The sequence below is a fragment of the Argiope bruennichi genome, chromosome 4 (assembly GCF_947563725.1).
Source record: "Argiope bruennichi chromosome 4, qqArgBrue1.1, whole genome shotgun sequence".
Lineage (NCBI taxonomy): Eukaryota > Metazoa > Arthropoda > Arachnida > Araneae > Araneidae > Argiope > Argiope bruennichi.
Window position 1 is genome coordinate 120,192,043 of NC_079154.1, and position 15,345 is coordinate 120,207,387.

The 15,345-nt window shown below is 30.3% G+C and overlaps 1 protein-coding gene across 1 annotated transcript in view; it reads right to left on the reverse strand.

The window, feature by feature from the left end:
* The window catches only part of LOC129966115 (meteorin-like protein), a 30,465-nt gene extending 15,699 nt beyond the window's left edge, over window positions 1–14,766 (reverse strand). Inside the window, exon 1 of the mRNA XM_056080495.1 lies at window positions 14,291–14,766. Within this exon, the coding sequence (XP_055936470.1) occupies window positions 14,291–14,385 (95 nt within the window). The 5' untranslated portion in view covers window positions 14,386–14,766. The remainder of the gene's footprint in view (window positions 1–14,290) is intronic.
* Window positions 14,767–15,345: the final 579 nt, after the last annotated feature.

Below are 15,345 nucleotides of genomic sequence, written 5' to 3' on the forward strand. Positions count from 1 at the left end.
TCATAGACAAAATTGTTTAAAATGTGCCTCTGGAATTTTGGCCAAAGAGTGAACTTTCTACAAAATCCTGAGGTAAAATTTTTTGAGCCGACGTTCTGGAATAGGGGTAGCGCGTTGTCCCAGTAATCAGGACATCCCGGATACGAGCATGGTTATTCTTCTATCTGTGAGGTGTATGAATGTGCCCCCCCCCCTGTAAAAAAGGGTTGTGAAAGCGAATATGACGCATGAAGTAGCTAAGTCGTACTCTTGCCCTAGTTGGCGCTACTGGAAAAACAAGAAGCGCTCACTCGGCTTAAATCGGTGACAGATAACTGTCAGCGGGCTTGCTGTAACTGTAAAGTGCCATAAGTCACAACACAACAAATTTTTTTGACAATTACAATATTTCATATGCTAGGTATTTTAACTAGTTTTGATAAAGAGGGGGTTATACTTTTAGCTTAATACATTAATTTAAAAACAACTTGAAAATAGCATGAAAAGATAAACATATAACTAATATGAAAATATAAATTTCAATGAAATTTTTAACAATCTCCTAAAAAAAATTGTCCTGAAAATGTTTAAGAGCGTAAAGTTGAAATTCTAAGCTATCTGTCTGGGGTCACAACTAACAATTTAAAAAATTTATATATATATATATATATATTCGAACGGTGTTTAAAATAATAGGTTTAAAAATAGGGGGGGGGGAATGTTACAAAAAGCATAGAAACTTAAATCGTATAATCAGACTGCACATATTTTCAGCTATCCTGGTTCAAGCTCATAAAATTTGGTCACTTTATTACAAGACACTCAAGAACTAGGGGCAGAAGTTTCAAATAATTCCTGAAAAATTTTAACGAAACATTTGATTTCCTTGGAGTGTTTTCTTAGATCACCCACAATCATTTGCTATCCACAATTAGAAAAATCTTTAAGTAGGCAGCTGGTTACAGTGTAAGACTTACAGAAAAAGAACATATATTATTCTTCGTAATTTCCTTATGTTACGAATTTGAATCTGCGACTTTTTCCACCAAGCTGAAATTATTTTTTTTATTACAATGGCAATGTTCAGCAATTAAATTTTAAAGATCTTAATAAGAGAATTTTATTAAAATTCTTAGTCTAATTTCAAAATTATTATGTTCAAATAAATATATTGAAATAATGTAAATGTAAAGGTAACAAAACATTTATTCGGCCCGATCAATCACCTTTCCTTTAAATACTGTTTAAATTGATCGCAGCTCAATAAATTATTTGCAAGCAATTTGAAATTAGCATACTTTTGAAATTTTAAAGATTTGATAACTTACAATCATGTCTTTTTAAAACAGCATATCATTTTTTTTAACTTTCACGAACTATACAACAGAGATACGAATATACGATACGATATTCTATACGAACTATAGAGATATGAATATACGATACGATATTCTATACGAACTATAGAGATACGAATATACGATACGATATTCTATACGAACTATAGAGATACGAATATACGATACGATATTCTATACGAACTATAGAGATACGAATATACGATACGATATTCTATACGAACTATAGAGATACGAATATACGATACGATATTCTATACGAACTATAGAAATACGAATATACGATACGATATTCTATACGAACTATAGAGATGCGAATATACGATACGATATTCTATACGAACTATAGAGATACGAATATACGATACGATATTCTATACGAACTATAGAGATACGAATATACGATACGATATTCTATACGAACTATAGAGAAGTATTGAAGGGAAGTATAAAGGAGCGTCGGAAAATTCTAACTCGTAATTTTGTGGAATTTTCATTTTTCTTCTCCCTGAGTTCGAAAGATACATTTTTGACATTATGTCTGTCTGTTTATGAAAACGATAACCCAAAACTCTTGAACTAAACAGATAAAATTTAGCATATGGAATAACGAATAAATTTTGAATAAAATCCATTCACAGGATTAATGTTTGGTTATTTGTAAGAAAATGAACTCGATAATTCCAAAATGCAAAGGTATTAAATAGATAGTAGATAAAATTTGGTATGCAAGCTTAGCATCAAAAATACAGATTCTTATGAAATTTTGAACCAAATCTATAGAAGAGACGTCCGTCTCTTGGCGTGTCATTTTGAAAGCATGTTAACACAACGGCTTATAAACGAAATGACTTAAATCAATGAAATTTCGCTACATTATCTCGTAACTACCTGTAGTTCCGTGTCTAATTCTGATTTTATACGGTCAACAAAAAGACGTTCAAAATACATATTCGCACGATAGATTCCTTAAAATGTTAATGGCAGAGGTCTATATTTCATAACTATTATTCTCTAATGTCTTTCAAGGTATTTGCAGCCTCACTCGAGACCCATAATTTTATGCGGGGGAAAGGGGGGGGAGATAGGATCTCATCTGGAGAATATGCGAGAAAGTTTCGGGGAGACAATTACCTTTTGTTCTTGAATGGTTATCTGTTTATGTATGAAAATGACATACATAATTTAAAAATTTTTTTTAATTCAAAGTTGTCAAATATATTTAGTTTGTTGGCACAAAAAATATTCTAGATTATTTTAGATATTTGATTAATATCCACTTGCAAGTCAATAACTTGTATGTAAAATCTGCACAATTATACTGGAATTAAAGATAAAATGTTACAAAGGTCGCGGTTATTTCTCATCTAAGAACTCGTTTGGGAGAGAAATTTATAATTCAATCCGCAATTAATCTTCATTACTTTTCATTAATAAAGTTTAACAAAAACTTTTTTGATAGCTACGCCCTGTTAATTTTCGGGTGTATTTTTTCTTTCTTTCTTTTTTTTTTTACGCTGGACAGATGGCAAGCATCACATTCGAGTACGTATCTCTTCGCAAAACATTTGCACTACATCAATTATCAAACATTTGACTTCAACAAATTTAATGAAGGCACGACTGTATGGTAGAATCAAGTTTCGAACGGTCTTGGATCGATCTTCTGATTAAACAAATTAAAATGTGTGAATTTCGTGTTCTCTTCTGAATGTAATTTTTATCATATATTAAATAGATTTAATAAAAAAAACCAATTTAGTATGATCTTTTTAGAAATAAAGAAATAAATAAAACTAGAATTCGTTGTTATTCTTCGAGTTCTGGAATCTCGTTGTCATTCTTTTGGGATCACATGGGATTCTAACTCATTTCCCTCATTCGCCATAGTTATACATTTCGGCTAGTAATAAAAAAATTATAAATACATTCCTTACTAAAAGAAAATTTAAATTATTTCCAATTGCATGAATTGTTAACATTAATTTCTAAAAATCAAATCATCAAATTTTAAAATTAATATTATCCGAGAGATTTATATGTAAATATTAGAAAGCAAATTATATAATTTTGTTGCATTTAAAAATCAATTTTTTTTTTTTTTTTTTTTTTTTTTTTGCCTTAACAAGTATTTCATCGAAATCGGTTGACATGCGTTGTGACTTACGGCATCTTACAAGCCCGCTGACAGCTATCTGTCAGCGATTTCAGCCGAAGGAGCGTCTCTTGTTTTGCCAGTAGCGCCAACTAGGTCCAAGAGTACGACATAGCTACTTCATGCGTCACAATCGCTTGCACAACCCTTTTTTACAGAGAAACACATTGATACACCTCACAGATAGAACACAGAAGAACAACCATGCCCGAATCGGGACTCGAACGCGGGATGCCCAGATAACGGGAAAGACGCGCTACCCCTATGCCAGGACGTCGGCAACTGGTCGACATAATACTAATAACGCTGAAATAATCGCCGATGGCGAGCATTAATAAGATTACTTAGTCGTGTCTGTAACCTCAACGTATATATCTTATTACATCAAAACCATACTATTTTTTATTATATTATTTTGAATCATAATTGGGAAATAATGATAGAACTTTCTGAGTGGTGGGCTAAACTTCTAAGTGGCGAAATTAATTGGCAAATGCCCTTGTTTATCGGAAATTTCGTTTAATAATCTAAAACATATACCGCTGTTTTGTTCATCCATGCTAAAACCAATGATTCTTCAATATTTTTATTTTCTTTAACTTATCTTTTTCAACTATTTCGATTTTTAATCAAAATTAATCGATTTACTTTCATTTTACTTCATATTATTCAATCCATCCCCCCCCCCCCAAAAAAAAGTGTTGCTCCATACTTTTTAGCTGAGGTACGCATACAAATACTAAACGTGTAAGCCATTGCTAAATGACGATTCACGAATTCGGCCTGTTTTAAGGTCTACATAAGCATTTTATATATAGAGAGAGATGTTTTAACCTTTTAAAATTAGGTACTTGACATGCATTAAGACACTGAGCACCCAATTACATATCGCCCGTTTTCTAGCTATAATGGATGTCTTTTATTTCCAAATGCTTTAAAAGTCATCCCCTCCCCTCTCTTCAGTGGCGTGATTTCTGATTCAGAAGCTGAGATTTTGGCACAAGGACACAAAAGCCCTGTTCTTTATTAGTATTCCAAAAGCTCTGCCAATTTGTCCCATGTCCGATTTGTGTCAAGAGAAATCTAGACTTTTGAAATGTTGGAAAGGCGATTATAGAATGAAGTGCATTCACAGCCGTCGGGCACTGCACACATATAGCCCCATTCAGACGACCTGCAACCTTACAGATTCGGTCATAAATCTATCAACTGACCAATAGTTGGACCAACCTCGCCTGTGGAAGGCTTTCGGAAATTTCCCGCAAATTGTCAGTAAAATGAACAGACATCAAAGAACCCCAGAAAACCACAAGAGAGGGGAAAGAGGTCAAAATGTGCCAGATTCAAGGCGGACACAGGTCGTAGGAATAAGGCTTATCTCCGACATTCAGCAAAAGTATCACAATTGATCTGTTGGGTACCCAAACTAGGTGGGAAGTATACATGCAGTAACCAGTTGTAAACAATGAGCTCAACAGCGCTAATTGGTCTTCTGACATTTTGTCGGTAATGTTTGTTGGATATAAATCAGTTGTGTGCACCGGGGATCTAAATAGGCTTCATTGTTTTTTATTTTAGAAAGAAACAAGATATTTTAATATTATAAAAAAACCTAAAGTAGTTTTAAAAAAAAAATACAAAACCACAATTTTGTCATAAGGCGAATGGAATAAAATAAAAATTTAAAGAGAGAAAATTTGACAGCTGTTCTTTCTGCCAAAATCTGCAACATAAAAAAATTTAGGAAGTTATTTTAATTACAAAAAATCTCACAAAGATTTTCTAAATAACTTATAAATAAAATTAATTCTTCTTTTATTATTAGTTAATACTTGATTATTTAAAATTCCTACTCACGCATTCATTTGGAAACATAAAAATATTTCTAGTTACGAATAGGATAGGAAGGACTTTTTTCAATAAATAATAATTTTAAAAAATTAAAGGACTTATTACAGATAATCTCGTTCACTTTTTTTTATTACAATGGGAAAAAACATATGTAAAATCAATTCAAAAAGGTAATGCTCAAATTTATGAACAGAAGATTTATTACACGGAATTTTTTTAATACAATAAAAATGATAAAACACCTTTGTTAAAAATTTCATCTTCAAAAAGTGAAAGAATTATTTGATTTTGAATGAAAGGATGTTTTTGCGCGAAATAAGTCCAATGAAAATATAACAAAGGATGATTACGCATCACTAAATATCTTGATTTCTCTACAAAAACATTCGCATTTTTTTTTTAATTAAGTGGTGAGAAAACTTTACAATAAATGAAATGTAACAAAATTTTCCTCAAAATATGAACGTGAATTCGTAAATTAAAAAAAAAAAAAAAATGCAATTTTTTTTTCCTGTTTATTATTCGTGCTATGCTTATACCTGGTTTCCTGTTATGGTTTTTTTTTTTTGACACGATTTTCTAAAAATAAAACATTTACGGCATAACTTTGATAAATACATCCAAAATGCAGAAATTAATATTTTAAAATTTTGCTTAGAACCTTTTTTGAAAAAATGTTTTACAGATTTTCTCATTTCCATTGTGAAAAAAGTGTTTTACAAAAATCTAATTTCCATTGTGAAAGTAATTCAGGCAATTAAAGAAAAATGATTTCTTTAATATTTTTCCAATTAACGAAACGAAACCTCTTAACGAAAATTATTCCATCATTAAAGTAAAATGTATCTGTTTTCGAATTAAAATAGAAGAATTGAAAATAGCGCGTAATATTTTCAATACGATTTTGTGAGTGTTTGTTTACACCTTTTGAAGTAATCATAAACATTTCCATTTAAATTTAAAGCCATGGAAATTTTTTTCGTTCTTAAATGGAAGATGAGTGGAACACATTTTATAAACTCGGTTCTTAAAAAAAAATATCATTATAATATATAAACATATTTCGGGGAGAGATTTCGAATATTCTGCACCGGAAACATCCCTAAGTACTTTCAAAATCTTCAATTATTTTTTCACCGAAATAAATAAACAAATAAATATAATGGGCACTTCAAAAATGCACAGGTGTGACTCATTTCTTTCCGTAACTGAAATCCTACTTCAAAGCAAACCACTTAACAAACCTACCTGAGGTAAAGATTCCCTACCACAAGCTGAGTTTACCATTTAAGTCATGTACGCTGCAAGTCCAACATCTATGCTATATTATTCTGGTAATATTCAACACTATTTTTCTCCAGTATCCTTACAGTACAGGCCATACTTTAGTCTGAATTACAAAGGCTAAGGGGGGAGGGCAGATGAAGGTACAGAACTGCCCCCCTGTGGTCCACATATTTTACGGCCTATTATCACGGCTCGGGGTATACCTTGTAATAATTGGTTCCTTTAGAAATCGGAACCCCAAATCGTAAGATGTCGAGTGTTGTTGCTGTTACAAAGCGTAGTGTGAATGATTTTGCGGCTGACTGAATCTTTTTACAGCTATTCTTCAAGTGGAATTGTGTCAAACTCGAAAAGATGCCTGTGTTATGGATGCATTTTATTCAATCGAACTGGGATAAAAAAAAAATTTTTTACAAAAATGTGAAAAAAGTGCTTTTATCCAGTATCGAGTAATAGCAGCTGAAAATTCTGAAAAGGTCTCATTATGGTTGTAAGATTGAGTAACAGTAAGATATAAAACCTTTCATTATTTTTTTTTCGAAAAAATATGTAAAATTATATTCTTGATGTATACGACTCATTATCAGAATTAAAACTCAAACTAAGATAATGAAATTAGTTAGTTCCAATAAGTTATCAAATAACTAAGATCTAAATTGTTAGAGAAAGAAATATAGTTCCAATTAGAAGCTTTAATGATGTACAGAATTGTAATTTATGTTATTTGTCAATAAATACATTGCTGAAAAACTTGCGAAATTTAGAATTATCCCGCTTTTTGGCGTCGTAGCGATGGGGGCGGGGGAGCAAAGATTATATATGTAATGATATTTTAAACTTTTAATTTCAATTTAATTAATTTCCAAGATTTTATCTTAATTTAGCCCATAGTAACTTCATTCTAAAATATTCTCTTATTTCGTGATCCAATTCCACTTTCTCTACTTAATTAATTCAAGAGAAGCTTTATAAAACTGCTGAATCGACTAACCGCCGATACATTCACACGCTCGGCGTGAAGGGGTAAAAAATGTCCAGTAAGCACATTCTTTCTTAAAAGATCCCTGTGTTTCCCTTACATGTGATTGACATGCGCCAGAAATCGTTATCAGAATCTTATTAATATATTAGCACAATGAAGAAATATTTTCCCTATCAAAATCTAAGGTTATATAAGGCGAGGGATAATTTATTTCGGCCCTTCTTCCCCACTTCGGCTTTTGTACTGCGCTGTGGCGGACGTCTTGTCCGCGTCTCTGCTTGTAAATAATTATGCTTTCCAGATGGATTAAAAAGAATTTAAAAAGATAAAAAGTCTCTTCACAGTCTTCAAACTGCATCCTGCTTCACAACAAATAATGTTACAGATTTAAAAAGCCGACAGGATTCCCATAATTGTTACATATTATATATATATATATATATATATATATATATATATATATTCAAACAAAAATTTCAATCAATGGAAACAAGAATTTTAGTATGTTGTCGATTATAGAAAAAGAACTAAATAATGGAAGAAAAATAAGGCGTTACAAAATCATATTCGATCATATTTAATCTATTGCAAAAAAATTATATTCATGCCTATTTATCAAATCATAATCTTAATTAATTCAAGAACAATTGTTATTTTATAAAAAAAATTAAAAAAAATTGTAATAATAAATTATTTAAGCATTTCCTCTAAACAGAATTCAAAAAGTATAATAATTTGCCGTGCAATGCTTTCTAACAAATTTGTTTCTTTAATTCGATGTTAATTTGCCTCTTTCACTACTATTTTATAACATTTAGTTTATCCTAAATGATAAAAATTTTGTAACGAGAAAACGTTAATGATGCAGAAAACAACAACTACTACTACACCTATTTATCATAGGCTACATGATAAAATTTCATTTAATCTGTAGCAAAGCATGTAAAATTCTGGAATATTAAAAATGCAATCGTTTCTTTATTTTGTATTTTCTTTAGTTTAAATGCGCAAGATTCTAATACATTTTTATCCGACAACTGTTAAAGAGCTCTTAAGAACATATTTTAAAAAGTATTCGAAACTTATTTAATTTTAAGAAGGAGTTTGTAGATTCAGCATTTTAGTGTGGTGGAAAAAATAATAGCTCGAATTAAATTAGAAATTAAAGATACAGAAAAGATGGAATTTGAGTGATCAGGAATTATTTTAAATGCAATGTAGTTAGAAACTATAATATATATGCATTAAAATAATTAAAAATGATGTTAATGTATAAATACGTTTCAAGATGGTTAACAATTATTTGAAAATTTTAGTAAAATAATTTAAATTAAAATAGCGTTTTTAATACATTCTGCTTATTTTACACAAAATATCGCACGAAACGCTGACCTGTAAATAATTTCGTAATCCTAATCAGTGGGAAATACGTAAACTCAGTACAGCAATATTAGAATAGTCAAAATAAAATATAGTAGACTCCCGATTATCCGCACCTGCCGCACTACGTTTTTTTTTTTTTGTTGTTGTTGTTGCTTCTAAGCAAAGAGAAAATGCTTCCAAAGCAAGAAGCAAACACAAATGACTGATTTCTTCAAAAAGGTGTAGTTTTACAGTTATGCTTTTGTAATTACATAATACATTACAGTATTAAAACAGTACACATGTATTAATTTTTCTGTGTATCCTTGACGCCTCTCGTAAATACAAAGCACTTTTTTGTTTTCATCAACAAAATGCATTTTAGGTTAGTTTTGAGTGATATACTAAAATATTAAGCGTTAATTAAACATTTCCTGCTGTTTATTTTACGTTTTATTGTACATAAAACGATTTTTTCAAAGTTGGAATGACTGTTTTCTCTTTTGCTATACCCGTTTTTAGCTTTTTTTCGGATTATCTGCGATTTTTGTTATCCGCTGCGGCCGCGCCACCCAATTCCGCGGATAATCGGGGGTGTACTGTAGTCTAGTTTTTCCAACTATTTTAGTATTTATGAGTAAGAGCTGCTTTTTAAGAAAATCTTTCTTTAAAAAATTAATTTACAAAATAGGTATCTTGTGGTATAGAATTTGCTTAAGTTTAAAATTAAATAATGCAATCTGATTTTTTTTTTTTTTTTTTTGTAACTTAGTGATCACAAAAGAAAACTTTAAACAAAAATGGGGCAATAACCTCCACCCTTTTCCTCAATCAAAAGGGGGATAAAATGGGGAGGGACTTGAAGCTCTTCTATAATCTCGGAAACCCTAATCTATTCTAAACAGTTCACTATGTTTAATTTTTTACTATATCGAATTTTATATCAAGTCCATCAATCTTTTGGATTAACAGAAGTGGTAACCGCTGCATCTGAGAACCGTTTTCCCAGAAAGCCACGCGACTTTCTGTCAACAAACGATAAGCATTCATTGAAAGAGCTTAGATAACCCACCATAACATGACACGTGCATCGCCGTGTGGCACGTGACTAACTGAATAAAGTTGCGCATGCCTTGCGCTTTTCATTAAATCTGCGCCCTAAATAGATTCCTTGTAAGCACAATTTTAATAATAAATAATTTCTGCAATTATTTCATTCATGTTCTTGTTACAATATGTGACATTCACCATATATACAAATTTCATTTTTTTATAACGAATGAAGCCTTTTTGTCAATTTACTGATTATCATTATTTTTGACACGGCTTTTGATACTATATTTCAGGCCAATATGATTCAAATCAGATTACACTAGAGACCCTTTTAACAGAAGTCATTTATACAGAAACATTTTATCAAAATTGTTAAAATGTTTTAACATTTTATCAAAAAGTTAAAACTTAAAAAAGCAGTTTTCTCACCAATTTTAAATATTTTCTTTTTTTCATATTTTTAAAGAATTTTGCGAGCACATTTTACACCTACAATTTAATTTTAGAATTATTTTATGCATTTACCTATTGTGTGATGAGGATATAAATATTTTATCTTTGTATTAACACGATGGAATTTTTTGTAATAGTAATCATCCTTTTTATTTTAGTTTTTTCAAAAACATTTTGATTTTTTATTTCACACACATTTTATTTTCCGTGCACATGATAAGCGTACACGAATTAAAAAATTAGAAGTTAGTTCACAAAAATTCGATGATATTGTCAGAGGAATCCAAATTGGTACATTGAATCAAATACTGACCTTTAAAATGGAACATTTTACTTAACTCCATGAGATTTGTATAAAAGTTATTGATTTATAGATAAATCTTGTTGTTGCAAATACCACAGCACGTTTGCGCAAAATAAAACATTCACTCATACAGACCATCTTCAATAATAACAAAATAGTTATAAAGGAATTCTGAATTCTCAAACTACAAAAAGCAGCCGTGCACATTTAAAAGATGACTAACTTTTGACTCTTAAAAGATAAATTCGACTTGGCCATAATAGACACATATGCACCTAAATGAGTTGCACACATCTTTTGTGTCTCTGTCTATTGAAATATGATGTATATCGTGACAGAGACGAAACATAGCACACCTGTGGACTTGACAATATCCCGTTTCCGCATTCATTTCATCTTTTGGCTAGGAATACACAGGTACATAACTCATATCTGGAAAGAACACCGTCTGTCACCGCTTGTTCTCATCTGTTATCATAGAGTGACTTATTTTCACACAAGGGCAAGTAACTTTCAAACGGGTACAATGGAAGAAAACTTCCTACCAGTCATCATTAATCGTGAGACGACTTTTAATTTCTGGGTTGGGAAAGTACTACTTTAAGAAATACATAATTCATTTTTCAGGAAAGGAAGAAAATCTCCTACCAATGCTGAAGGTCAATAATAATTGTGGAAGGTCTTTTTGTTCTCACTTGGAAAAGTAGCATCCAAAAAGATACATAATTCATGTTTCTCAAAAGGAAGATGACTTATGGTCAACATCCATCACCTCCCATTCCATGAGAATGACTTTTCAGAGGGTTTCTCATATTCACCCACAACAGGCATCTTTTGTGCAAGTACAGTTGGAACACTCCCCTTTTTGCAATCCATACCACTTAGTTCTGAACAAGCTATGCACACCTGTGAACCCTTTGGAACATATCACTCTCTCTCCCTTTTGTTCACTTCCCCTAGTAGAGAAAGTAAGGGTGGACGGGGCATTTGATATTTTGTCCCAACATTATCTTGTCAAGTTGCTCAGCAGGACATCGCAAGGGGTTGGCGCATTTTTTGTTAAGGGTCATGAGATCTTATAAAACCTTGTAAGGGTATGAAATTTAATTTTCTGCTTTTGTGAATCTTACTAAGATCTTAGAGTTCCGCGATTGCTCTTAAAATTTAATCGACAAATTCCAGTCTTAGAAATAGAGGAAAACTCCTATCATTTCCGAAAAATTACAAAACTAAAATTCAAAGCAAGGAAGAAACAACGACAAAACAAAGAATTTTTAAATTACGATTTATATTATAAAATTAATTTTGAGGCTAACTCACACTGTCGGAGAGATGACACAAAATAGAAGGACTTATCCATTCTGAGAGCTATTGGGAGGAAAGAAATGACAGAAGAAAGAAAGAAAAGAAAATAGGTAATAGATATATGCCAATCATCAATTGGTAACGTTTTATTACACTGAGTTTCATGTACTCTAGGGATAACAGTTTTCTTGTTCTATAACACAATTACAAATACTTGCATCGTAATGCAGCAAATAGAGCTACTAAAAGTATTTATTACTCACTTTTAAGTGCTAAGAGTATTTAAAAAAAGAAAAGAAGTATAAAAAAAGTAGCACTTAGTTAGTTCGACCACAATGTTCAAATTCAAATAAGTTAAATAGTATTGAAAAATGAAGTTAATTTAGACATGTCAATGTTTAATGAAATTATTTAAATCAGCACAATTGCAAATTTCAGTCGCCTTAATTTAGATTTCTTACAAAGTTGTTCACATTTTTATCCAGTTCTTTATGAAAAGTTTGGAGGAAAATTTCTGAAACATGACTTATAAGTTATGTAAATTATTTTTACTTCAAATCTGTCATTTAGATATTATATATTTGTGCATCTCACTATTGCGTTATACATTGAAAAACATTTCAAATTACGTCATGATTAAAATAAAATTTTTTGTCTCATTTTACAAAATAGAACTCCCTTAATGACGCGCAGCAAAATAATGTTATATATTCAATTGATCCACTAATGAGTAAATTAACTAATATAATATGAAATTAGGCGAAGAATTTAACAAAAAATAAAACATCTGCGTAATAGAACAATGCATTCACTCAATATTAATATTCTGAGCTGGAAATTTAATATTCCCTCTTTATTTTATATAATATGCTTTTACAGAGAATATTTGATATTGACACGAAACTCTGCAATTTCAAATTGCATTCTAACGTTATCTATACGAAGTTAATTTCATTATATTATCTAAAAAAAATAAAAAATAAAAACAAAAAAAAACATTGTTTAAACCACAAAAACCGCAAAATATAGAGTAGGGAAGTACGATCGTAATTTGGCGCCTCAAAGTATGTGGAAACCTTGAAATTCTTTGCAATGTTGGGTGTCAACCTGAAAAAGGATGGATACAAGCCTATAGCTCATTTTACTTGTCAGTGCGTTGGAAAATGAAAAATTATGGCGTCAGTGCCATTTTAGAATGACACTGATTTTGTAAAGTTATCAGTTTTGAATTTACTAAATAAACTAAAAATATATTATCAGTGGGATTCAGTTGAATCGAAAATAATGTTTTCTCTTAGGAAGAAATGCTTGCATAAAACTAATTTTAGTAATATATTTTTTTTTTCTTTCAAATCACTGTCTTAATATGAGAGTATCGTATAGAAGAAGTATTAGTTAAAAATACTTCTATGATAATATACATTTTCCAACAGTCATAATAATAACTATTGTCCAAAAGAAAGGAAAAAAATATGATATTTTAGGATTTAAAAAAAAAAGGAGGAAAATTATTATTTTTTTTAAAAAGCAGAAAAAAGAATTTCGATCTTGAATAAAAGAGTATAACTTTCAACATATTTTAACACATGTTGATGCTTATTTAATATTATACCAACAGTAACGTCTTTTATGAAGAAATAATGCACATTTATTATTTATTATACTAGTTTTTTAAGTGATTATACAGGAAAATTTAAGCTCATTTAATAATACAAAAAAAAAAAAAAAAAAAAAAAGAGTAAACGTAAGAGTAAAAAGAGAAAACTAAAAGAGTAAGAGGCATTTCATTATTAAATAAAATGTGATAAATAAAATGGTACTCTTCGTTGTTAAATAAGATAAGGCAAATGAAATATTCTCGACTTAAAATTTTGTTTTCCCACCAAATTGTTATGCAAGACAACGCTTATTCAATGTTAATCAAGCGCATTAACAAATTTCATACAAAATAGGTATTTATTTAAAATAGAAATTTATTTTTTATTAAATGACGTTGGCAACTTACTTAATACTCTAAAAACACACAATAGCTTTAATTAATAAATGAGAAAATTGTACTAATAAAAAGATCATCTGATAATAGGATTTTAGAAATGTTTAATATTTAGTAAATTATACTGAGCTTGTGTACATTAAAAAAAATAATGAGATGCTATAATTATTTTAATAATATTACGAACAATCCAAATTTAATCACTCACCTTCCAGTCCAATCACAGTTGTCTAAATTAGGCCCACCGCCTTCACAAAGTGATGTAAACAACAAAAATATGACCGGATAAATAAACAGTTTCATGATGAAGGAAATATTTCATCAACATTTATCCATCAGCTTAATCACAACTCTAAATGTCTCCAACATTTTTTTAGATAAACACATTCACAACACGATCATAGTGAACACGTCCTTTCAATTTTAAGCCGCATTTTCAAATTGATGCACATTCTCATCGAAGTAAATTTGATGATGCAATAAATTATTTATTAACTGCAAAATATATATATATTTGCAGGTAAGACGTCCAGTATTGAAAAGATTCACATTTCTGTTTTACTACGGAGAAGTTCACAAAAGAAAAACAATCATATTGCGAAAAACCTGTGTCCTGTAATCAGGTGCGATACGATCAGGTGTTTTGACTTCAACCGGAACTGGTCCCACCGCTACAAGGCTGGGATGCGGTATTGTAATGATGGGGAGTAAGGAACATCTCCCCAAGCGGGTCAAAGTGAAACGCAGGTTGCTGTAAATAAAGTTTTGTCGCCAAGCTAAGCCAAGGAGCTGTATCTCTTAAGAATACGCGCCAAATGTTTTTTCAGTCGTCAAACGCGGAGCCATTTAATAGTCGTCAAACGCGGAGCCATTTAATAGAAAAAGTTTCATTTGCTCAAGATGTTGTTATTCGAAGCAGATGAATACGAATTGAAAATTATATTAAATAAATAATAAATGAATCTTGTTTATATATGAGATTCATTAGTTTTCGAAAAAGGGAAATATTTATTTTATTCCAAAATTGTGTTCAGAAAGGGAGGTATTAATACTGTCTATAAAATAGTATTTTATCAACCGATATCTGTAAATAATATTTCTAATAAACAGTTTTATCTGAAAGAAGGGGAAAAACAGAATCACAAAAATATTTATTTTGTAGGATATTTATTTAAAATGAAAAGATTTTTTTAATTCTGATAATTGATTTTTTTTACAATAAATAAAATTTTAAGGAATTTATAATAAATTTTATATTAACAT